Consider the following 27069-nt stretch of genomic DNA (forward strand, 5'->3'; position numbering starts at 1 on the left):
TGAAAAGGCCCACCCAAGCCCAAAAATTGGATAGCCTATTTGCTGATTAAACTTGAATGAACAGTTACAGTTCACTCTGTAGATTTAAGCACAAAAAGCTGGGTCCACAAGGATTAGAGTCACCCCTTCAGCCAATTTCTTCCATGCCAACCAGCTAAGCTCATCCCATTTAACTGCATTTGGGCCCTATCCCTCTTAACTTTCCTATCCATATACCTGTCCAAATATTATTTAAATGTAAACACCTCTACATTCCAAATACCCATCTGTGACTCTTCATGTCTCCTTTAAACCTTTGCTCTCTCAGCTCAACACTGTGCTCTCCAATTTTAGACTCTGCTACATAATAAGACATTCACCTTATCCAGTGCCCCATGTGTTAACATGGTACTGCTCTTCTAACTTCACTCAATCCTTGAGGTACAATGCTCAGAAAAAGTAGGAATATGATGGCTGACCACCTGTTACGCTATGATCTCTTAGCGTAAAGTCCCCAATCAAAGAAATTGTTTTTGCCCACAGAACTGCCACTCATTGGATTTTTTTTGTTTGTTTTTTGCTCCATCCTCTGTAAACTCTAGAGACCGTTGTGCGTTAAAAACCTCAGGAGATAAGCAGTTTCTGATGTACTCAAACCACACTGTCTGGCACCAACAATCATTCCAAAGTCACCTAGAACATATTTCTTCCCCATTATGAAGTCTGGTCTGAGCAATTTGATTGGTCTTTTGAATATTGTTTTGTGCGTTTTTATATTTGTGTGCATAATTGCCTACATCTCATTAGAGAAATTACTCATCTTATAACCTGGTTAATCTAATTTGTACATCAGGTCATGGCAAATCACATTTTCATCTCTTTCCCTCTTAGACACATCTAGGACTGTATTGCAAGTTTACACTAAATCTTATCCTTGATAGGGAGCTGCACGTAATTACTGCTATATTTAAAGGACTATAAGGACCATAATTTTATAAAAAATTAACACTTGAAACTCTTGAGACTCTATACAGCAGCATCTCTTGGTTATTTAAAAAATGTCTGTTCTTTTTCCACACTCCTCTCCAAATGAAATATCAAATGAAGTGAATAAGAGGGCATTGGGTAAAATGATGCTAGAATGTACATTTATATAAAGAAAATATTCCCCCCAATAAAAAGCTTAGAATGAGGAACAAATGTCTGTACAATTGCTTTTATACCTACAAAAAGGAGTCAGTTAATGAATGTTACACTGTTCGTTCATGCAATTTTTCTTCTTGTGAGATTAGCAAGATATGTGAACCATGTGCAGATTTTTCTCCATCCAGTGACATGTCAAAGAAAGTTCTTGTCAAAGTCACTGCAGTTTCCTCTTGGAACTCAGATATGGCATTTCAATGCGAAGATTGCGATTTTGTTTTCGACTTTCCTTCGGATTTTGCTTCCCACAATGCATTTCGGACAATTCGGGATGCCACACCTTTATCCAGCCTTGCTGCCTTCTTACGGTCAGTTATTTCTTTCACTTTATTCATATAAGTTCTTATCCGCTCCTGCGACACAAAAAAGGCACCTTCATCAATTGAAGACACTTTCTCCAAATAGTTCAAAGCAGCAAAAAGTGACAGTAATCTCAGAACATGCTTTCTACACAAAATATACTAAGATCTATGCTCTTCTTTCATCCATATGCAAATACAAATTAAACATCAATAATCTAATACTCTTAATTTTTTAAATTTCAGAATCCATCTTTGTATTTAAACCACTTATGCCTTAATATATTTGATTATTCACATGTACAATCAATTTTTAAATTAAATTAACTTCAATAATCTGAGGATCCACAAAACCAGATCCAGCAGTTTTAGAAGCACACTACTCAAAATACAACGATGGAGAATGAAATAACTGGAGAACATTTTGCATGTTTTGAGGTTTGAATTTTTTGGGTCAACATTCACATAAAAAAATAAGGCTTAACAAAAACATATGGGCCAGACTAATTTTAAGAAACAAGTCAAACAAACTTGAGCTTTACTTTTTCTATACTTTTTCCTAACCCTCATTTAGATTGCTGTGTAATCATTCCCTTCTGTCCATTACACTTCATACAATAAGTACAAGCAACCTTCATGAAGAATTTTAGGCATAACAAAAACACATGGGCTACAATGATCTCTGAAAATTTTAAGATTCAAATAATAAATCAAGCTTCATTTCCACTGCTGTATTCCAAGTGAATGTTACAAAGATTATGTAATCATTCCCATTAGTAAGCATATAACAAAATAAACTTTTAGCCGGAAGAAATTCAGTAAAAATAAAAGGATTTCAGATATTTTCTTCAATTTAGAATTGCTGTTGCATACCAAGTTTTTTTTAAAATCTGTACCATTCATGATCTACTACCAGCAGGCAAACTTCAATTCCAATAATAATAGCAAAGAAGCTCATGATTATATAGGTTCCTATTCCAAGACTGAAAAAACACTGAAGCCAATAAACACCAGCAACCAATGAGACATTCTTCTGAATTACGCCCTAGTGATCAGTAAAACTCAAATGTTTGCACAAAACCCTCACTATCTAAACCCTTCTGAAATCTCTCCAAAGGAAAAGCATTACAATTTTGATCAGCTAATGCAACTTGCAAAACTTTCTTCCACTTTCAGCCCAGCACCTCAAATATTACAACTTATGCAAACCACACTACCAACACCAACCAGTTCCAAAACATTCTAGTCCAGAAAAGGACATTCACTATAAAAATGACTATTGAATATAAAGCAATATGTGATAAAATTAAAACTTTATCAGTCATTTGGAAGGAAACTGATGGCTTAGGTGCACCTCTGATTTCTTCCAGATTTGTTGTTTATTGTTGACTAGATTTAAAGATTAAGTTCTGAGTGGGTAGCTGCCAACTGACTTAAACAGCTGAACAATCTACAAGTAATTTATCATTGTTGTAACTAGTTATACTTAACCCATTCCAACAAGAATAACCGACTCAATCCCACTGCAGAGAAATTTAACCATAGTAAAAGTACTTTTCCAACAGCAAAGGTTTGTTGAAACCCAAGCAGACTGTGTGCAGTTGGATTTCACCCCCCCCCCCCCCGCCCCCCAAAAAGTGCATTTTGAAATATTCATCAAGAGACATGTTGACTTGAAGTGATGAAAACCAGATGAAAATGTCATTTGGACAGGTCAGGACAGGCATAATGAATGCCAAAAAAGCTTTCAGCTTAAGTGCTGAACTAGATATTTTGCAGCAAAGGAAATAAATATACGAGGGAGTGAGAAAGTCGCATCTGGAATAAGTAGTGGTAATTATAGTTCTGTTATACTAGTAAATCATTCACAACATGGTTTTCATCTTACTAAAAGCAAAAAAGAACAAGTTAACTTGGGATGAACAAACTATTCCAAAGTTTCACTTCAAAATTAAATGACTGCATAGTTAGAACTTTGGCATTTTGTCCACTTCATAAGCTTCTATAATTTTCTTATCTCCATTAGCCCCAGGGAGTACTTTCACAATGAAAAACCAGCTGGAACTCTGAAACACCTGGCCAGCTTAAATTGCACAGTCATTATCAAAATGAAAAAGAATGCAAGTCAATATCCTAATTTATGAGGTCAAACAACCCATAAGAGTTGATTTTCCACCTCTATTAAACCAAAAGAAAACAATATTTCTAATCAGCCCCTGTGCATTCTATCATAAACTAAGTAAATTTTTTTGTAATTTCATCGTCATTTATAAATCAGTGCGATGTTAATTAAGTGATAATTAAAGTAATGGTCAAATTCTGCCATTACCACAAAAGTGTATTGTGATAACTTCCTTTCAGAGCTCCAGGGCTATGTCAGTTCTGAATCTTTCAACGACTGTCCACAATCTTCCAAAGAAAATTTCTTACCATCCAACTCAAGAATTATGACTCCATCAGAAAATGATCATCTGTGGTTTATATGTTAAAGGTATCTTTTATCTGAACTATTAAATGCAGCAAATTAAATTTCCTATCAATATTTGCAAAAATTAGAGGATATGCGAACTACTTTTAACAAAAGCAGTTAACACAAATCTATCTACAGGTATGTAGCTATGTACATTAGCAATAAAAAAACTGATTAATGGTCTCAACTCAAAATATTGAGACTTCTTCAACTCTCCACCTCCAGCAAGCTGCTCAACAGGTAGAGTTCATCAAGCAGTTTTTTTGCTCCAGATTCTAGCATCCACTGTCTTGTCTCCATTTTTTTCAAAAAAAAGCTTGATTACAGTATCACTGCATTGTCTGTACATGTGCAATTCCCCTGTTCAAATTTCCACTTCTAATAATGCCAATGAGTATCATCTGTTTTGATAAGGGTAAAAGTTATTTCACTGTAAACAATCTCACTTATCAAAATAACTTTCATAGATTGTTACCCATCACCCAGGACATGCCCTCTTAGCATTAAGGCAGTGGTACAGGAGCCTGAAGTCACACACTCAACATTTTAGAAACAGCTTCTCCCACTCTGCCAACAGTTTTCTGAATGGACAATGAACCCATGCATATTTCCTCATTGTTTGTTTTATTTTGTTGCTCCATTTCTTATTGCAATTTATATTTTTATTATGTATTACAATGTACTGGTGTTTTCACAATATATGCCAGTGATATTAAAACTGATTCTGAAATTCATCCATTCCAAAAACACTAAAATTTCTTTATTACATCTTCCAGTTTTTGCCATGCCATTTGCACCCTTAATCTGAGTTCATTCCATGTGGGATCTCATCCCAATATTTGCAATAAACATTACAATCTCACTGAACCTTATTCCTTTGTCATACACTTAGCCATTGGTTCTAAGTTAACTCATTCCCTACTGCTCATCTTTTATGAAAGATCACCTCAGGAAAGCCCTTCAAGTCCAAAATCTAATGAGACTTCTCACATATTAGTCAAAAGTGGAATAAGACCCATGACCCTTCTCTGCACCATCTCAAATGTTTAAATACCAAGCACTTCAACCATCTCAATGCTCATAATATTCAAGGTAGACAAAATTGCTCATGACTTTTTTTTTTACTCCCCCATTTCTGAAATCCAGTGGTAAACTGTTTGCTTTGTTACAGTGTCAAACCAATATTCCCTGTTTCCTAGTGTTGAGGAAGCAATGCAATTGCAGTAGGACAAATTGGAAGAATGGGCAAAAAGTGGCAGATGGAATACAGTGTAGGGGAATGTATGATAAAGCATTTTGGTAAAAGGAACAATAGTGCAGACTATTATCTAAATGGGGAGATGGTTCAAGAGTCCTCATTCAAGAATCCCAGAAGGTTAGTTTGTGATAAAGGCGGCAAATGCAAGGTTGCCATTTATTTCAAGGGGAATAGAATAGAAAAACAAGGTGTTAGTGCTGAGTCTTTATAAAACACTAGTCAAGCTGCATTTAGAATACTGTCAACAGTTTTGGACTCTGTATCTCAGAAAAGATGTTTTGTCATTGGAGAGAGTCCAGAGAATATTCATGAGGATGATTCTGGGAATGAAGGGGTTAACATGAGGAACGTTTGGCAGCTTTGGGCCTGTACTCATTGGAATTTAGAAGAATGTGGGGGATTTCAATGTACCGAATGTTGAAAGGACTAGATAGGGAGGATGAGGAGATGTTTCCCATGGTGGAGGTATCCAAAACCAAAGGGCACAGCCTCAAAATTGACGGGCGACCTTTTAGAACAGATGTGAGGAATTTTTTTTTAGCTAGGGAATAAACTTAGCTAGAATCAGTGGAATGCTCTGTCATTGACTACAGTGGAGGCCAAGTCAGTGGGTATATTTAAAGTGGAAGTTGATAGTTTCCTGCCTGACCATGGCAAAGGATATGGCAAGAAAGCAGGTGTATGGGGTTGAGCAGGATTTGGGATCAGCCATGATGGAATGGCAGAGTAGACTCGATAGGCTGAATGGCCTAATTCTGCTCCGACGTCTTACATCTAATGAGAAAATCATCAGAAATGAGAGGGAGATAAGAGAAGAATTTCTCCTCTTGCAGGATAATGTCCCTTTGGAATTCATTACCACAAAGTTAGAAGCAAAAACCATTAAATATATGTGGAGGTGGAGAACAAAAAAGTGAAAAGTAGTGCAATACTTAAGACTGGATCAGTCACGATCACTGAATGGCAGAATAAGCTTATTACTTGTGTTGTATACCATCTTGTTTACCTTACTAAACAAAGACATCAAAAAAGTATTAACTATATTAAATTAATAAAATGTGAATTTCAAGACTGATCAGATCATCTGATATGGGTGCGGCTATAATAAATGTAGAACGTCCCTGAAAAAAAAGTTCTTTCAAATTTTACCGCAACCTTTTTAAAAAGATTTAACAGTTCAGCATATGCCAACTGCACGAGTTCTCATCATGGTTGTATTAAAAATTTTAAACAGCATCTTCATCTGATATAATATAAAAAGCACAGATTTATTATGAACTTTTAAAATACAAAGATAAAGACTGATAACCTTAATAATGTCATACCATGTTGAATGACCACTCTGGATTTTATTAAAGGCTTGAGATTTTGTAGGTAATACCTCTAGAATACATTTTATTTAGAGATAAAGTACGGAGAACGCCCTTCCAGCCAAACAAGCCACGCCACCCAGCAACTCACTTCAACAATATACAATGACTAATTAAACTTCAAACTGATACGCCTTTGGAATGTGAGAGGAAACCTCAGAGGAAGCTCATACATTAACAGAGAAGAATGAACAAACTCCTTACAGATGGTGTCAGAATTGAATTGCTATACCCTCAGCTGTAATAGTACTGCGCTAACCACTACAATACTGTGACACCCCTCTCATATCATTCTAATTATAAATGTTTAACACTGGTTTAAAAAAGTAAAAACCAAAGACCAAAATATCAGGCAACCATGTATGTCTATTCAGAGGCTTTTGTACACATACAGAATCTGAAACAATCCGATTCTCTATCTATCAAATTTGATCCAATTAGTGATATTAAATGCTTAATAAAAACAAATTTAAAATATTCCCAATAAATTAAGTGTTCCTGAACACTTTAAAATAAAAACAACAGAAGTCATATCGTCTAATAGAGAAGACATTTGTTGGTAGTATTCAAAATTTAGACCTGAATCAAGTGTTCCTGGCACTTCACTCAAGTACAATTGCTGTTAAATTAGGTGGGACCTCCCTTCCTAAGCCCACTTACTTCAACTTGAAAATAGTTTTTCATAATTTCTAACTTGAACATTTAAATTCCCCTACAACCCCCAATCCCTGCCTTCCATGTAAACTGCCCTACTTTCTAATTAGGTGCAACATAGATTTAAGTCTACAATATCAACACAAATTCAGATCACTCCTACAATAACATTTGTCATATGTAAATAAAAGGCCACAAATTATAAAATTATTCCTGCCTACAGATTTGTATTCATGGATCTTGCATTGTAGCAATTGTACAAAATTACAAGACAACACCTAGATCATTCTGAACTATTTACTTTTTCTACAACCTTTAGAATATGGAAAAAGACATCACTGTATATTAATAGTATTTGGTGGGCATGGTTTAACATATTTTATTAACTAAAAACCAGCCACGTTAAAACCACTATCATGCATAATTTGCAGACTTCTTACCAATTCTTGTTTGACAGCATGTTCTTTGGGATTGATTCCTTGTGTGACAAGGTATACTAAAAGAAAATGATATTGTTTCTATTAATGAAAGCAAAATGCAGTAGATAATGTAATTTCATACAGCAATGTACAAAAGGTAACTAAACACTTACTCCAAAACAAAGAATTCAAGGCATAAGCAGAGGCTAAATCCAGTTTGGCTTGCTCAAGAGGATCCAACTGAAAGAAAATTTTAAAAAAAATCATGCAATCTTATCTCAGATTGGAACATAATATTTAAATGTTTAGAGGCTAGTCATGGCACACATAACTCCAGCCTCCTAATCAACCTTGACAATGCAATTCATCTACCACCAATACAGTTTTATAACAGAAGGCATCTCCCTGGCCCTACACTGACTCTGCAGCATCTGGACAGTAAAAACATTTATATTGGACTGTTGTTTATTGGCTACAGTTCTATCTTCAGTGCTGTTAATTCCAAGCACTCTAATCTCCAATCTCCTATACCTAGGACTCAAAATCTCCCTTTGCAACTCAACTTCTTGACAACCAGACCACAATCAGTAAGGGCAGGCAATTGCATCTCTGTCATGATTATTTTCAATGCTGGAGCCACAAGGCTGCATTCTCAACCCAATACTCTACTCGCCGTATACTCACGACTGCATAGCCAGATTCCGCTCTAACTCCACTCTCTAAAAGCTTGCAGGAGACACCAGTGTTGTGGGCAATAGGCAGCAGTACATTGACACCATTTCAATAGGCTCTCCATCTCCCTTCTATACTAAAACAGCATTATTTGAAAAATGTTGTTGTCAGAGTACAGAACTTCTACAGAAGATTGAAGAGAGCCTAGTGATATGGCGTCAATGTACTGCTTAATGAATTAAATTCCCTCAATAATCAGCAAAGGAGCTAGTCATTGACTTTAGGAAGGGCTGTTGAGTTCTGTTCATTTGGAACATGCAAATATTTAGTATGCATGCGCACTCTTCCCTGTTACGCAACTACACACAGGAGGAGAAAGGGGAAATTGAGAGCTGTAAAAGTGGCAGGACCCAGGTATTGAAGGGAGGCATTGAAAGTAAAGTTGTTTAAACAAAAGAGAAATGCATCCATGTTGTTTGGGCAATAACAGTGGTAGCAGAGGATGGCTATGATCCATCGACCTCTGGGTTATGGGCCTAGCATGCTTCCGCTGCGCCAAGTGAGAATGAAATAATAACTGTCCTTCAGGCTCCGTTGACTGATTCAAAACAACACCAAGATAATGGTTTTGCATCACTGGAATATGCAGAGGAGGCTAAAAAGTAACAGAAAGACATGGAGTTCTCAATTCAGCACTTAGAAGAGAAAGCATCAGCCCATGGTTCTTGGTCTTTTCCAATTTATCATCTGCAACAGGAGTTGGATGATGTAGTTAGGGGCCTGGACAACCAACGGCAGATTGTTTCCCATCTTGAAAAGAAACAGAAGAAATTTGATCAGTTGCTGGCTGAGGGAAAGAACATTTCCATAAGGAATGCAGGATCATGCACAGGCTGAAGCACGTGAGAGAGAGACTTAAGACCCTGTCACTGACCCATGCCCTAGAGGAGGCAATGGAGCACAAGAGATGGAGAAAATGAATAAGCTGCTGCATGCAGAGATGGAAGACCTCGTTAGATCCCTGAATGATGAAGGAAAGAGTGCACATGAGGTGGAAAAGTCAGAACATGCTCTGGAGCAACAGGTGGAAGAGAAGACTCAGTTGGAAGAGTTGGAGGATGAGCTCCAGGACACTGAAGATGCTAAGCTACACCTGGAAGTCAGTCCCCAAGCCATGAAAGCTCAGTTTGATAGGGACCTACTGTGCAAAGATAAACAAAGTGAGGAAAACACACAACTGATTAAGCAGGCTCATGAAATGGAGGCAGAGCTGGAAAAGGAGTGAAAGCAACAGTCTTTGGCTGTTAATGCCAGGAAAAAGTTGGGAGACAGATTTCAAGGATTTTGAGGGACAAATTGAAGCTTCAAACAAGGCCTTGATGAAGCCGTAAAGCAGTTTCACAAGTTGTAGACTCAACTGAAAAACTACCTCCATGATGAAGTGCTTTGAGACGTTCATAATTAACTCCTGCCTCAGCAAGGATCTGGTCCAACTGCAATTTGTCTATCGCCTTAATGGGGGGGGGGGGGGGGGCGGGGGGGGGCTTCTGCACAGGATCAAAATAAGCTACAGAGACTTGTAAACCTAGTCACCTCCATTATGAGCATTAGTCTACTTGGTATCCAAGTCATCTTCAAGGAGTGATGCATCAAAATGCAGCATCCATCACTAAGGACCGCCATTACCCAGGTCATGCCTTATTCTCATTGTTACCATCAGGAAGGAGGTGCAGAAGTGTGAAGGCACACACACTCAATGATTCGTGAACCGCTTCTTCCCCTCCGCCATCCAATTTCTGAATGGACATTGAACCCATGAACACTACCTCAATACTCTTTTTTAAAATTTCTATTAACTACTTAATATATACGTACTGTAATTCACAATTTCTTCTATCATTATATATTACACTATCACAAAGACAACAAATTTCATGGCATATGCCAGAGATGTTAAACCGGATTCAGATATAATCTCGTGGCTCATTGAAGTACCTTGGGTTGATTTAGCACCAGTCAGGTGTATACACTCACCAAGCAAGGCGGAAGATTACGGGGAGATAGAAGAAAAATTATGAAAGCAGATTTTTAAAGTTTGAGTTTTTTTTATAGGAAGTGGGAGGTTAGAGGGAAGACTGGACATAGTAAGGCTAATGACTGAGGTAAGGGTTAAGCAGATGATTGGGGCAAGTGAGCATGGTTGAGCCAGAGAATGATGGAAATAAAAAGCTATTAAATAAAATGTACTGGTAGGGGAACAACAAGCAAATGGTAAATGTGGAAGAATGTGCTATGAAATCTGTTTTATTACATTAAGGGGCTTTCATAAATACATGCTGATGTTACAGGAAGATGTTAGATGTTACATGGTTTTCTATAAGCAGAAGATGGAAGCAAACTTGAGAGACATCAATAAATAAAGTAAACAGTCTTTTACAGTCTTTTCCCAGGGTGGAAATGTGAGAGAAAAACAGGGTTAAGTGAAGGGGGGGGGGGGGGAACAGAAGAAGTTTAAAGATGCATCAAGCAGGCTCTAGTCAACATTCAAGCAGTTGTAAGTTGAAACTGTTATCATTGTCAACACTGACATTGTGGGCTAAATGGCATGTTCTGCTGCTGTACTGTTCAACATTCTTTTTTCTAAAGTTTCAAATTTTAGCACTGTCAAGTGCTTTAACGTGATTCCACCAGTTCAGGCAGCAATTCATCATTATTTCTCTTGGTTAATTACGGATGAACAATAAACATTTCCCAGCAAACCCCTCCACAACCCATGCCCCCCCCCCACCACTACTTTATCATTTCCCAATGAAGGGTCTCAGCCTGAAACATCAACTGTTTACTCTTCTTTATAGATACTGCCTGGCCTGCTGAGTTCCTCCAGCATTTTGCATGTGTTGCTCGGATTTCCAACATCTGCAGATTTTCTCGCCTTTATCATTTCTTCTCAGTTTCATCTTGTGTCTAGACACTCCTGTGCTTAGCTTATTTCCATAAAGTGACACTATGCTACAGTTGGAAGTTCCCACCTGCTTCACAAGTGAAACAATTACACCAATGCCCAAGAGAAGCAGTGTGAGCTGCCTTAACGACTATCATCCAGTAGCACTCACATCTACGGTGATGAAATGCTTTGACAGGTTGGTCATGGCTAGAATTAACTTCGGCCTAAGCAAGGACCTGGACCCACAACAATTTACCCATCACCAGAATAGGTCCACAGCAGTTGTAATCTCATTGGCTCTTCGTACGGTGTTGGATCACCTGGACAGTACTAATTCTGACATCAGGCTGCTGTTTATTGACTACAGGTCAACATTTAACACAATCATTCCTACAATTCTGATCAAGAAGCTACAAACCCTGGGCCTCTGCAAGTGGATCCTCAACTCCGTCACCAGAAGAATACAGTCTATGCAGATCAGAAGCAGCATATCCACCCCACTGATAATCAACACTGGCACATCTCGAGGATATGTACTTAGGTGACTACTCGACTCTCTAAACCCATGACTGTATGGCTAGGCACAGCTCAAATGCAATCAGTAAATTTGTTGACATCACAACTATTTATGGCAAAAGTTCAGATGGTGACGAGAAGGCGTATGAGTGAGATAGATCAGCTGATTAAGTGGTGTTGCAGAAACAACGTCATTGTCAGCAAGACCAAAGAATTGATTGTGAACTTCAGAAAAGTTAAGATGAGGGAACACAAATTAGTCTTCATCGAGGGATCAGAAGTGGAAAGGTGAACAATTTCAAGTTTCCGAGTGTCAACATCTCTGAGAATCTATCCTGGGCCCAAATTATCGATGCAGTTAACAAAGAATGCACAGCAGCAGCTACATTTCATTAGGAGTTTAAGGAGATTTGGTATGTCACCAAAGACACTTTCTAGTTTTTACAGATGTATCATAGAGTACAGTAACTGGCTACATCACTGTCTGGTATTGGGGGGGGGGGGGGGGTACTGCAAAGAATTGAAATAAGCTGCAGAAAGTTGTGAACTCAGTCAGCCCAATCATGGCCACTATCGTCCTGCAGTATCCACAACATCTTCAAGGAGCAATGCCACAAAAAGGCAGCAACCATCATTAAGGACTCCTAATCACCCAGAACATACCCTTTTCTCATTGCTACATCAGAAAGGAGGTACACACTCAACGATTCTGGAACAGCTTCTTTCCCTCTGCCATTAATTTCTGAATGGATACTGAACCAATGAACACTACCTCACTACTTACTTTTCTCTTTTTGCACTACTAATTTAATCTATGTAAGTATATGATGTATACTTACAGCAATTTACAATTATGTATTGCAATGTACTGCTACTGCGTAAAAAATTCAATGAAATATGCCAGATATTAAACCTGACTCTAATGTTTTATATTTGTTATTTTTATTATTGTGTTCTTTATCTTAACTGCATCAGATCTGCAGCAACACTTATTTCATTCTTTTTTACACTTATGTACTGGAAATGACCTTGAATCTTGAACAGCAGGATCTCTCAAAAGAAACAAAGTATTCCAGAATTGTGCACACTCTGATTCACTCTCAAACTGCAAGAAAGATTTAAAACACATAGTCAAAGGCCATTTTTGTTTCTGCATTACTAACAAGGCAATCAGATTAGACAAATTCTTCCACAGCCATACTGCTATTGTACACCGGAATCTTACTTTCCAATCATCATTTGCAGATGGCAGAAATTTAAACTCCCAGATTTATTTACATGTGCCCATTTTACCTGTGTTAATGTAAGGAATATGCTGGCAACTTCCTTGTGATAACACTAATAGCCTAATGTACAAGTGATAAGGTTCCCTTTCCTGACAATTTCCTGGTGTGGGAAACTTCTACAGCAAAAGACAAAAAGACTGCAGATGCTAAAAATCTGAAAAGACAAATATTCAGTAGGTCAGCAATGAGAAACAGAATCACGTTTTCAGATCATAAGAGTCAACAAGCTGAAGCATTCACTTTCTATGTCTCTCTCAGACCTGTACACTTCAAGTATTTTGTTTACTCTTCCTAACATTATATTCAAGGCACAATACAAGAGAAAATCTGCAGATGCTGGAAATCCAAGCAGCACACACAACATGTTGGAGGAACTCAGCAGGCCAGGCAGTATATATGGAAAAAAAAGTGTCAACGTCTCGACCCGAAACATCAACTGTTTGTTTCCCCCCCATTGATGCTGCCTGTCCTGCTGAGTTCCTCCAGCATTTTGCGTGTGTTGATTATGTTCAAGGCTTCTGGTTTTATTTCTCCCCACAAATAGAAATCAATTCCATTATATCATAACCTTTCAAAATTCAACATAACAAAAACTTAATTTTAAAAAAATTACAAATTCTTAAATCATAAAAAACAACAGCAATATTCAGCTAATCAGGCAACATTTGCAGAAAGAAAGAATTAACATTTCAGCTCAACATTAACGTTTAACATTCAGTAAAGGAATGATCAACTGAAGTACACAATTCCCCATAACTGCTGACTTAAATAAATAAGGCTCTGAAGGTGTTTGACATACTTGCATTCAACAAACAGGGCAATAAATACAAGAGCTGCAATATTTTGTTACAGCCATTCAAGATATTCACAAGCCCATACCTGCAATATCATTGCAGTTCTAGTTGCACTACTATAGGAAAAACAGAATTTAAGTTAGATATTTCAGAAAAGATGCACAACTTTGTTACTGGAACTAGATTGTTTGAGACATAAGGAGTCTGGATAGTCTGGGGCTGCTTTTGCTGGAGCAAAGGAAGCCAAGGGTAACTTTAAAGAGGTTTATAAAATCTTGAGGGGTTCAATATGGTGGATGGTTATAGTCTTTTTCCCAAGCAGGGGAGTCTCAAACTAGAGGGCAAAAGTTTAAACTAAGAGGGGAAAAATTTAACAGTGACTCTAGGGAAAAAATTTTCTGGAGGGTGGTGGATATATAAAATGAGCTGCTATAGAAAGAGGTAGGTAAAGGTACAACATTTAAATGACATTGGACAGCTTCATGGAAACAAAACGTTTAAAGATATATGGCCCAAATTCCAGCAAATGGGACAAGCTTAGGAAGGGCCTGTTTTTGTGCTATATGATTCTGATTCTCTTTCCATAAATGCTGTCAGACATAGTAAGCCTTCCCGGTTTTCTCTATTTTCATAGCACAGTACTGTAATATCATTTAAATCATAATTTGTCATAATCACATCCTTGTTTTTCAAGATAGCTTCACAGAATCTATCACATTCATCTCTGTCGGCAAAGTGCAATTATTTTCTCATGCCAATCCAGTTACCAATAATAGTGGAATATATTCCCAGCAGACTATCACCCAGATTTCTGTTTAAGTCTCTAGACCGATTATGAGTTCACACGGTCATTTAGATTTACTTTTGTCCCTTCTTCGTAGTCACTGTCCGGCTTAAGAAATTCCTCAACCACCACATCTTACTCAGCCCTCCACTTCTTCATTCGCAACATCAGGAATAAACTCGGAGATCAGCAACTGGGATCTTGGCGACAACGTGGTCGTCCGTTACCTTTTGGAGCTGCTCACTCCTGGGAGTGGACATCAGGCTTTTCAACATCCCATCAGCACATTTCACAGATTCTTCAAAGGCCACTAAATACTCATGAATTTCAGTCGGATACTCCTCACCAAAAAGTTCTGAAGCTGCCATCTTAAAAATGATAACCTCGTGAGAGCGACTCCCAGCAACGCGCACGTACAAGTGACGCAATGGCCGACGGTACTTGTAGTCATTGTATAATAACAACCCATTGGGCACAATGCATACGTAAGAATAATTCAAATTGTACGCCTTTTTGCTAAACAATTAAACAAAAGCGATTTGAAATTCTCATGTTATTACTATGCCATAGAGTATTCTGGTATTTGTAGTCAATTACGAAGTTCATAAATAACAAAAAACTTTAAGATGGCAGCATGCCAGTAGAAAAAAAAGTCAACTCAAAAAAAAAGTTCAACTTAACATTTTACTGTTGTTACTTAATGATTAAATGCTTGGTATGTAGAGTTCCCCCAACGCACATACGTCGAGGCCGTGAAGCCCGCCGGGAGCTGTAGTCCTGAAGTAGTCAAGTTCGAAGGCAAATTGGAGGCAATTTGTTCCAAACGAGTCGGTGGCGCGCGGTGGGATCAGTTTTCAGTTGGACGGTAGAGCAGTCGGCAGCTATCGGCTTCTAGGTTTTTAATAATCACTTGGAAACCCTCTCACGGGCCCAGTAGGAGTTGGTTAAAGCCTGTTGCCATGGTAGCGGGCGGCGTCGTGTTGAGTTTGGACAGTGAGGTGTGGAGGAGCGGCCCGGCCGGGAGAGCGGACTAGGACAGTTGGATCTTCTCTAAGGGCGATGGATGACTGTGATTTAAGGAGACTCGCGGTTACTCCTGGGAACTTGGATCCTCCCTTTAATCCCAAAGTGACTTCGTATAAAGTAGTGGTCGGCAGTGAAGCTGTCAAAATCACTGTTTACGCGGTGACGAGCGAAAGCGGGGCCTCTTATCAAGTCATTGTAAGTGTTGCCCTGTCTGATACCAATAACCTGAAGGAGGAGATGTCATTCGGCCAATTAGTATCCAGATGTAGATAATCGGAATGGGGGGGGGGGGTGAGATTCAAACATTATCATAGACTTCTTAGAGGGGATCCTTCAAGGTCTTTGGGACGTGGTGTCAATGTGAACCTGTAGGATTTGCTAAAGGTGAGCAAGGAGGTGCTGGATGGGTGAGTAGGGATGTTGGGAGAGGTGCGTTCCACCGATTGTACTTCACAATCTGACAATGGACTTAAAAGTTATGAATGTCCTCCCGAATGCTCCATCTACATTTTCCACCGTCATGGGCCAAGTGACTTATTTGGGATGTTACTTTTATTCGAGATTCTGAAAACATCTTTGAATCTTTTCCTCAGTCTATTGGTAGCTCTTTGCCACGTCAAATGTTTTCTGCCAATGTCTTATTTCAAAATTCAAAGTTCAAAGTTATCATTATCGAAGTACATATAGGTTACTATATACTACCTATAATCAGTTCAGAATAGTGGTTAAGTGTGCTTAAGGCTCAGTGCTCGTTCACTCTCTGCTGTCCATTTGCTTATGCGACCTGTCAATGGGGAAAAATAGATCTGCATACTTGCACTCTTGAGATTGAACCAGTGTGAGCCAGGTGTGTCACTAGGGCCAGGGTCGGAGATATTTGTGTGTTTCAGCTTGTATTGAAAGGAGAAGGACTTGGAAGTAATCTGCACTTAAACCAGTTTTTCTTTCCCAGAATGTTAGTTGTGTTTCATAAAATTTCAGTGTGTTCAGCATTTGACATAATGTCTAATGCAAACAAGTACTATGGTGTTGAGCCATGTAAGATATCTTTCCACTAAACTGGCAATTCTCTCTTTGAGCAAAGGGAAGCACAATTAAATTCGTCAGGAGACATTAGTGGAGAAAGCTCACACTTCCTAAACATTTAGAAATAAATCAGGATTTTTAAAGTATTTATTACATATCACTCCACATAGATATCCTTTTTATAATATTTTAAAGCCTTTAGCTTTTGAACTGAGGTCACTTTTGTAAGATAGGAAATGTGTGGTGAACAATGTTAATATAGATTTGATACCATGCTGTATCAAACCTTGCAATGTACAATTACCAGTTTCCTGAATTTCATGCCTCTTCTTCTTAGAACTGACATGAACAATATGAACAGAAAGTGCTTTGCAGTGACAAAGATGAAGAATACAGTACTATGCAAAAGACTTAGTTATATTTTGCACAGTATTCTATTTGTCAACATGGATCAGGGAGCAAGTTGATAAATCTGGCAGGAGCAAAGAGTGTTCGGAATAGCGAGGGTGGAGCACCAATGGAGGGTGTGGGAGAGGTAGCAAGGGCTGGGAGTGGTGCAGCCCTAAGACACCAGGCAAGGTCATTTGATTCCAAACCAGTGGTTTATTGATCATTACAGACTTTCTCTCAGCAAACACGAGGAAATCTGCAGATGTTGGAAATTCAAACAACAACACACACAAAATGCTGGTAGAACACAGCAGGCCAGGCAGCATCTATAGGGAGAAGCACTGTCGACGTTTCGGGCCGAAAGGAAAGATAGTAAGAGATTTGAAAGTAGTGGGGGGAGGGGGAAATGCAAAATGATAGGAGAAGACCAGAGGGGGTGGGATGAAGCTAAGAGCTGGAAAGGTGATTGGCGAAAGTGATACAGGGCTGGAGAAGGGAAAGGATCATGGGACAGGAGGCCTCAGGAGAAAGAAAGGGGGGGGGGGGTGGGAAACACCTGAGGAAGATGGAGAACAGGCAAACAACTAAATATGCCAGGGATGGGGATGGGGTAAGAAGGGGAGGAGGGGCATTAACGGAAGTTAGAGAAGTCAGTGTTCATGCCATCAGGTTGGAGGCTACCCAACCGGTATATAAGGTGTTGTTCCTCCAACCTGAGTTTGGATTCATTTTGACAATAGAGGAGGCCATGGATAGACATATCAGAATGGGAATGGGACGTGGAATTAAAATGTGTGGCCACTGGGAGATCCTGCTTTTTCTGGCGGACCGAGCGTAGGTGTTCAGCGAAACGGTCTCCCAGTCTGCGTCGGGTCTCAACAATATATAAAAGGCCACACCAGGAGCACCAGACGCAGTATACTACGCTCGGTCTGCCAGAAAAAGCAGGATCTTCTCCTATCATTTCGCATTTCCCCCTCACCCCACTACTTTCAAATCTCTTACTATCTTTCCTTTCGGTTAGTCCTGACGAAGGGTCTCAGCCCGAAACGTCGACAGCGCTTCTCCCTATAGTCTTTCTCTCTACTGCTTTCCACACACTCCCCTCTCCCTTCCTCCTTCCCAACCACAATTCCCTTCCTGCCACACCCTTCTCTCTCTCAGTCCACAATAAAGACTGGTATCAGAATCAGGTTTCTCATCACTCACGTATGTCATGAAATTTGATTTTTGCTGCAGTAGCAGCAGTACAGTGCAATACATAAAATCGCTACAGTACTGTGCAAAAGTCTTAAGCACCTTAGCTATGTGCCTAAGACTTTTGCACAGTACTGTACGTATATTCTGGAAATGATCAAAGGGAAGGTGAGATCATTATGTTAAATGGAGATTAACAAATACATAAGGATGGGAATAAAGTTCTTTTCATTTATTTTTGTATTAGAAGAATAATTAGTTTACAAAATGCTTTTCATTCTTTGTAGCACATCAATATCACAGATTTGAGTATGTTTTTGGCAAACAATTTCACCCATATGTGCTCATCAAGGAAATAGAAAGATACAATTAAATCCAAGATTTAGTGATTCTGAGAAATGAATCACACAACCTATTTGAAGAAATTGCTGATTTTCAATTAATGCTGTGATTATTTTTTACATTTATCTGGAGTTCTAGACAAACTAGCTCTGCCCTGGAAAATCAGTCTATGTTACAGGCTTAAATCCAAGTGGGTCTTGAGTGCATAATACCTTTGTTTAAATGTAGGACTGCTACAGCTCTCAACACAACTTTAACAAACTTTTAACACAACTTTAATCAAAAGTTTTTTTAAACACAGCGGTGCTTTCTTTGTCCACTTCATCTTTACATATCCTGCATTTCACTGTGTGTCATTTACACCTGCATTACTTTGGAATGTTTTAATGGAGGAGGAGCATCATGTTTGGCTGTAACATGTTACCTAATTTTTAACTTCTATGTGTATGTGAAGATAACTATTCACATCACATATGTAATTTTGTGTACCTATTGCTATGTTTTTCCTTCCAGGGTGCTGATGGTAGTAAATCCGTTGTCCTTAAAGACGGTGTAAATAAAATTCACATTGAGGTTGCCGCAGAAGATGGAACTCTGAAGCGATATACAATTGAGGCAATCAAGCTCACTTCAAGCACTCCATTGTTAAGTGGACTGAAAGTAGCCGAAAAGTTAGAGCTTGATCCCGCGTTTTCAATGTCTGTGTATGAATATACATGTATGTGGCTAATTTATTTGAATGCAAAATGTTTATTAAGTTGCCCCAGTGTTATAGGTCAGTAGTTTTAGATGGCAGGTTAAGTAAAAACATAACTATTTTGAAAACTTTGAATAAGGACCCCATTAGAAGTGAAAGTACAACCAAGTCAGAAAGTCTATCATTCAAGTGCTGTAATGATTTTGTTCAGTATTGTTTAGCTTTTCATTGATTGAATACTGATCATTATAAGTTAATTTTGTTCACAAAGAAAGCAAGTATACTTTTTTATGTGTGGTACCTTCAGTGGTCACATCTCCAGATTAATATTGACCATTGGCTACATTGATCTGAACATTTCCAAGGCCAGGGTAGTTTAATGAAAGTTAAAGTTAAATACAGTTTTCATTTACTACTATTAGTAGCTTTTAAGCAGATGGTAATATTAACAGTCATGCAACGTAGCAATAGCATTAGGATATTCAACCTTATTTTATGACTACTCCACCAGCAGCAACTTTCTGAGGCTTAAACATTTTTACACAACATTCCCACTGTACTGTATTTTAACTTCCTATATGCTATCTCAGTGTTGGCATTGAGTATCAAAGGAATAATATTATTACATATGGTACTGTTTTAGACACATACTGTATATATAGCTAAGTACTGTATATATTTGCACAATACTGTAGCTTTTCTACAATTACTTCAAAATTAAATTATTGACATCTTGAAGTAATTGTAGAAAAGCTATGTTAATAACATTATTCCTTTGACACTGGAGTTTGCTAAACATAAACAAAACAAAGAATGCTGACAAGAAATTTTCCCATAAACACAATAGATTCTGCAGACACTGGTAATCCAGAGCAGCACATACAATGTATTGGAGGAAATACAAGAAAATCTGCAGATGTTGGAAATCAAAAGCAACACACACAAAATGCTGGAGGAACTCAGCAGGCCAGGCAGCATCTACGGAAAAGAGTAAACAGTTAAAGTTTCAAGCCGAGACTCTTCATCAGGACTGAAAAGGAACAGGGAATAAGTCAGAATAAGAAGGTGGAAGAGAGGAGGAGGAAGTACAGGGATACAGGTGATAAGTGAAAAGGGAAAGTGAAGTAAAAAGCTGGGAAGTTAATAGATGAAAGATAAAGGACTGGAGAAGGGGAAATCTGATAGTAGAGGACAGAAGACCATGGAAGAAAGGGAAGTGGTAGGAGCACCAGAGGGAAGTGGTGGACAGGTAAGGAGACAAGGTATAAGAGCGAAACAAGAATGGGGAATGGTGGAGGGGAAGGGGGGTTGCAATTACCGGAAGTTCGAGAAATCAATCTTCATGCATCAGGTTGAAGGTTACCCAGTCGTAATATAAAGTGTTGCTCCTCCAACCCAAGTGAGGCCTCATCGTGGCAGTAGGGGGGCCATGGACTGACACAATGGAATGGGAAGTAGAAGTGAAATGGGTGGCCACCGGGAGTTCCCACTTTTTGTGACAGATAGAGCAAAGTTGCTCAATGAAGCAGTCTCCCAATCTTTGGCAGGTCTCACTGATATACAGGAGGCCACATTGGGAGCACTGGATACAGTAGATGACCCCAACAGATTCACAGGTGAAGTGAGTATTAGTAGCTTTCTCACTCTCACTAGCTTCTCTGGTTCCAGATATCACTCACTCTATATATAAAACTTTCCCCTCAAATCATCTTAAAAACTCCCTTTTCTCATCTTAAACTGGGCTGTCCTGTTTTTCTAGTAAGTCAGGTCATCTCTCAGTCTCTCTTGCTCAGCTCAATAGAAAATAAATCCAGCTTATCCAATCTCTAAGGTCTTCCAATCCAGGCAACATCTTGGTGAATCTCCTCTAAGCTTTTTGTAGAGCAACCTCATCCATCCTAAAGTACAAAGATACAGTCTCCGTAGTCTCGTTTTTTCCAAAATCTCTTAACATGACTGTTTTAACATCTTGATGTGAATTGGATATAATTTATCAAACATTTTAACTTTCAGCTAAAAACTACCTGGAATTAAAATTTGAAAGTTATACAAATATGATAATGCCAGCATCATCTGCCAAAGCAGATCTGATTTTATAAATCTTACAGCCAAGCTCAAGTCTCACATCAATATTCCCAACATTACTGTCAATAATATTCAATTATTGTCATCAACTATTCTAACACAAATTCAACACAAAATTGTGCTAACAATTTCATTCAGGTTGAAACTATACATTCAAAAGAAAAGGGAAGTAAAATACTTCTTGCATGAAGAAAGCTTTTTAATATCCTAGTAATTGTCAGCTGTAAATTCCACTACGATAATCAAATAGAGAAGAAGAGAATATCATTTTGGGTTAGAAAACTTTTTTTTAAAACATGCATGCAATTTATGATAAATACATAAAAGCATGATTACTAATCTGTCAAATTTCCAAGTTTTCAAATATGTCATGGCATTGAAATTCCATGTTTTAGCCAGCCCAATATAGCCAAGGTCTTTGAAGAGTCAAAATTCAATTGCTTTTGGTTTGGATCCAAAGGAAGAAGCTTATCATTTCCCTATGTACGTTCTGATGTAATCTATCCACCATTTTGCAATATTACCGTAGTAAAAACTGTCTACTTGATTGCAGGCATCATAGGACTTTTAAATGTGGGGTTTTTGAGTTGAGATGTTTGTTATTGTATTTTAATTACACAAGTGTATAATCTTTAGAATGGTTAAAGAAATTTGGAGCTATTCAGTGCATTGCCAAAGTTAATTCCGAATACTACATTTCTTTTGTATTTATGTACCAGGTACAGCACCACTCAATATGACCACTGTAAATATTCAACCAACAGTTCCAGACAATAAAATGCAAGTTACTATTAATGGGTCAAAAGACGGTAATCCAATAGAGCTATCTGTAGGAAATACCAAAGTGGAAGTGAATGTTACATCAGCAAATGGCACTCAGTCCCAGGTATAATGAAATTGATTTACTTCATATAATTTGTTATTTCTAACTATTCAAAGGCATTTAAAATAATTTGCAAAATAAACCATAAATGATATGTTTATTCTATTATTTAATATTTACAACATAAAACAACCTTTTGGCCCAACAGGTCAATGTTGATGTTTAATCTTCATATAATTCCCTTCCTATCCTTTATCCAATTGCAATATTGTGTCTGTCTATTTCTTTTTCATTGATAGTTTCTCTAACTTCAGCTTAATTAAATGCATCAAATGCCTCAAATACTTATCAATATGGAATATAACTATTCACTGCGCAAAGTAACACCTCTTTAGTTTTATTTTTGATGTATTAGTAACTAGTTTACAATAATGCTGCTCAATGAATGTTTTCTCCACAAGGGACCACACATCTTTAAGTCACTTTTGTTAAGTCAGTTTTGTTTGTTTCTCAAGACCCTGTTCATTCTTCTCTGACAGGTGTAACCACTTAGTTCTGATACCAGTATTCTAAACATTAACTGCATCATATCTAATGGTTCTCTATCCTTAGCATTCCAGCATCTTCTTCTTACAGAATCTTGTTCTGTGATCAAGATCCATTTTGTAAATTGGAAATCAGAATTCTATATTTACAAAATAATAAATTAATTATTATTTTAATTAGTTCAGTATTCTATGTGGAATAACCAAGACCCTAGCCAGTTTTTCATAATCTCTATGCTTTTCAACCTTGAGATATCAATTGCTACTTCTTTCCTTATTAACCCACATTGTTGCTTAAAGTATCAAAATTAAAGAAAAAATAGAAATATTCAATAGATGAAATCGCTATTGTAGAAAAAGTAATACAGAAACATTTATCTCAGTTAAGGAAGCTCTTTGGCCTGCCATATGCATACAGTTTTGAGACCATTCACACTTTTTTTTTGGTCCACGTTCTCATTGATTACAGAAACTCAGGTGTTAACCCTAATATTTTCAAATCTGACAAAGGTTTCTGCTTCTACAACTTTGTTGACAGTAATATCCAAACAAGTCCCTCTCATTTGTTTAGGAGACAATCGTAAAATTAAACAGAAGGAATAGGTGGGGTTGGGGTTGGAGAATTTTTGTCAAGTAGAGGATTTGGTAGCTTGAGGGCAGGGAGAGAGTAGATTAGGATGAAAGTAATTGCTACAAAGAAGACCCTACGTTGAAGATTGTGGGAACATCAAAACTCAGCACTTAGTGAAGTTTGGGATCTACAGTCACCTGTGACCACCAAGCATGTGCACCAGGAAGCAAAAGGCAATGTTCATTGGTTGTTGTAATTCCACCATGGACGGCCCCAAACCCGGTTGTGAAAGGACGTTTGGGTATGGGGCTAGCAAGCCATCCCATAAAGACCCAGAGCTACAGAAATGCCAACAGAAGCTGCAAAGACCTCATCCCTGGAAGGAAATTCACCTAGAAGACGTGAGGTGAAAGCGGAAGCCACAGGGCCAATCACCCTCAGCCAAGGACAGAGGACTCTGGCGACTGCTGTTGGCAGCCAATGTAATGGGCTTAAGAAGAAGAAGAATTGGTTGTCATGGTGACTGGAAGGTTATTTACAGTTACAGTATGTTTCATAGGATTTACACATTGCAGTTAATCATGTACTGTGATGTCAAGTACATGATGCAAGAATGTTTGTAAGGTTGATATTGACATTAAAAGCTGTAGACTGGAGAAAGATTTGAACAGTCTGCTCAGATGGGACAAAAAAGTGGCAAATACTATTCCATCCAAAGAATGCAAATGGAACAAGAGAATACATAGTTTGTGTCAAGAAACAGAAGAATCCTGAATTGCGCCCCACATATCGATGAAGGTAGTAGATGGAGAGGTAAGGTGATTAAGAAGGTATATTTGATGTTCAATATAAACATGTTGTACCTTTAGATGCAGAATCCTTCAGGCAGAGAATTTCAGATATTTATCCAGTATCTGGAGTTTATTTTTGTTTTACTTAACAATTTTGAATAGCTTACCTACTTAGTTTGTAACAGTTTTATTCAGAATCTGAATCAGGTTTATTATCACTGGCATGTGATGTGATATTTGTTAACTTAGCAGCAGCAGTTCAATGCAATACATAATCTAGCAGAGAGAGAGAAAATAACAATAAAGTAAAACAATAATAAATAAACAAATACAGTAAATCCATCACGTGTATCAAATAGATTTTTTAGAATGTGCAAGCAAACAGAAATACTATATATTAAAAAAAGTGAGGTAGTGTCCAAAGCTTCGATGTCCATTTAGGAATCAGATGGCAGAGGGGAAGAAGCTGTTCCTGAATTGCTGAGTGTGTGCTTTCAGGCTTCTGTATCTCCTACCTGATGGTAACAGTCAGAAAAAGGCATGCCCTGGGTGCTGGATTTCCTTAATAATGAACACTGCCTTTCTGAGACACTGCTCCCTCAAGATGTCCTGGGTACTTTGTAGTCTAGTGCCCAAGGTGGGTTTGACTAGATTTACAACCTTCTGCAACTTCTTTCAGCCCTGTGCAGTAGCCCCTCCATACCAGACAGTGATGCAGCCTGTCAGAATGCTCTCCACAGTACAACTATAGAAATTTTTGAGTGTATTTGTTGACATGCCAAATCTCTTCAAACTCCTAATAAAATATAGCCTTCTTTATGACTACCTCGATATGTTGGGACCAGGTTAGATCCTTAGAGATCTTGACACCGAGGAACTTGAAGCTGCTCACTCTCTCCACTTCTGATCCCCCTATGAGGATTGGTATGTACTCCTTCATCTTACCCTTCCTGAAGTCCACAATCAGCTCTTTCATCTTACTGACGTTGAGTGCCAGGTTGTTGCTGCAGCACCATTCCACTAGTTGGCATATCTCACTCCTGTATGCCCTGTCATCACCACCTGAAATCCTACCAACAATGATTGTATTGTCAGCAAATTTGTAGATGGTATTTGAGCTATGCCTAGCCACATAGTCACGTGTATACAGAGAATAGAGTAGTGGACTAAGCACACAACCCTGAGGTGTGCCAGTGTTGATCGTCAGCGAGGAGGATACGTTATCACAATATGTTATTGAAACATTACCAACCCATACGTAGACATAATTCTTTTTCTCTCTCCACCATCTGACTTGTTGTCTTTTTCCATCATTGCCTGATTCCAGATTTACAGCAACATTTTACATGTCAAGATTTTTTTATCCCTTTTCCTCTATATCAATCATCTCCTTTGGTTAACATCCCATCCAGATATTAGATGCATTGACAGGCCTTCATTACCCGATCTTAGCTGACAGCATCACCACTTAAGTTATTCAATCTCTTTTGGTTTCCAGCCTATCACAGTAATTTCCTTTGTTTTCTTCAAACCTCCCCTGTTTTGCAGCTTAAAGCATGTTTGATTTCTATTCTTTCTGACGAATGCTAATTCTATATCCCTCAGAGTTGTTAATTTCAATATCATCGACATCTGTTACTTTTATTTTAGATTGCCAGCATCTATTTTTTGCTATTTGAAATACTTATTGTCATATTACAAATTGGCACTGTCTTACTATGTTAATTGAATCAAAAATTACTCTTTACTTCTCTTTAACTCAATTGTAACTATCCTTGAATCAGAAGATCATGGATTTACGATCCACTGCAAAAGATTCAAACACATAACTAAAATATGCTGAAGTATAGAATAGCTGGCCAGTGGTGTGGCATCAGCACTGGACTTCAAGGTGAGTGGTCCCAGCCATCTCCTTGCTGGGTTAAGCATCAAGCTAGCAACTCGGCCTTGTAAAAAGCAGGTATTGTCAATGTGCCACAAGGTGCGGAGAGGAATAACAAGGTATAGAATGTATTGGTTTTCTCCAGTATACTAGCCAGTATTAATCCCTCAAACACTACCACGAGCACTATAATACCGTATTGTTTATTTGCGGGAGCTTGCTGTGTGCAAATATATTACTGTGTTCCCTACAGTACACAGTGAGTGCATTTAAAACATATTTTTCAATTGATTGCAAAATACTTTGGAATATCCTGAAGTTGTGAAAGACTCTAAATAAATGACTGCCTGAGACATTAAACTATCATCATAATCACATGAGAATAATTTATTTCAAGACCCTGACAGGAAAAAAGCAGTAGATTTATCCTGAGTAATACACACAAAATGCTGAAGGAACTCAGCAGGTCAGGCAGCATCTATGGAAATGAATAAACAGTTGACATTTTGGGCCGAGACACTTCATCAGGACGATAGATTTATCCAAGCATCCAAACACTCCTAATGCAATGAACCAGCAATATTCAAACAGATTATTTATTTAGCATAATATTTTGAACTCTTTTTGGTCATAAATTAATTGGTTACTTTTACCATTTTTAACTTTGTCTCAATTTTAAACAAACTTCATCAAAGTCAAAGTTAAAATCAAATTTATTGTCATATGCACATTGTTGTTGAGTCTCCTGGTGTGGAAGTTCAGGCTTCAATCTGGCTTGACTTAGATGGTGAGGATCTTTGATGATGCATGTTGCTTTCTTGAGACAATGCTAAATGTACCACTGGTGGGGAAGGATGTGTTCAGAACAATACTCTCTGCAGCTTTTTATCTTCTTGCACATCGTTGTAGGAGGCCATGATGCAATCAGTCAGGATACTTTCAACTGTACATCCGTAGAAGTTTTTAGAACATTCAATGGCAAGTTGAACTTCCTTAACTTCCTAAGAAAGTGCAGACACTGGCATGCTATGTGCTGTGCCTGGGAC

At 38.1% G+C, this 27069-nt stretch overlaps 2 protein-coding genes across 2 annotated transcripts in view; one reads left to right on the top strand and one right to left on the bottom strand.

Annotated features, from left to right (window-relative positions):
* Positions 1-1179: 1179 nt before the first annotated feature.
* On the bottom strand, positions 1180-15050 carry c1d (C1D nuclear receptor corepressor). Its single transcript, XM_073051246.1, has 4 exons — positions 14876-15050; positions 7826-7892; positions 7674-7729; positions 1180-1535 (listed from the first exon to the last, which is right to left on the bottom strand). Exons 1-4 carry the CDS (start codon positions 15014-15016, stop codon positions 1377-1379), a joined length of 423 nt encoding a protein of 140 aa, XP_072907347.1. The 5' UTR covers positions 15017-15050; the 3' UTR covers positions 1180-1376.
* A 380-nt stretch (positions 15051-15430) lies between these two features.
* The window catches only part of LOC140730130 (uncharacterized), an 80831-nt gene continuing 69192 nt past the window's right edge, over positions 15431-27069 (top strand). The window contains exons 1-3 of the mRNA XM_073050263.1: positions 15431-15869; positions 19143-19347; positions 22131-22297. Of these exons, the coding sequence (XP_072906364.1) occupies positions 15708-15869; positions 19143-19347; positions 22131-22297 (534 nt within the window). The 5' untranslated portion in view covers positions 15431-15707. The remainder of the gene's footprint in view (positions 15870-19142; positions 19348-22130; positions 22298-27069) is intronic.

Source organism: Hemitrygon akajei, chromosome 7 (assembly GCF_048418815.1).
Source record: "Hemitrygon akajei chromosome 7, sHemAka1.3, whole genome shotgun sequence".
NCBI classification, from domain to species: Eukaryota; Metazoa; Chordata; class Chondrichthyes; order Myliobatiformes; family Dasyatidae; genus Hemitrygon; species Hemitrygon akajei.

Excerpts from the sequence above, each read along its gene's own strand:
- c1d (XM_073051246.1), bottom strand. The coding sequence starts at position 15,016 with ATGGCAGCTTCAGAACTTTTTGGTGAGGAGTATCCGACTGAAATTCAT. Across the intron at positions 7,893-14,875 it reads GGAGTGAGCAGCTCCAAAAG|TTGGATCCTCTTGAGCAAGC; the intron begins GTAACGGACGAC and ends ATTTTCTTTCAG. Across the intron at positions 1,536-7,673 it reads ATGCTGTCAAACAAGAATTG|GAGCGGATAAGAACTTATAT; the intron begins GTAAGAAGTCTG and ends TTTGTGTCGCAG.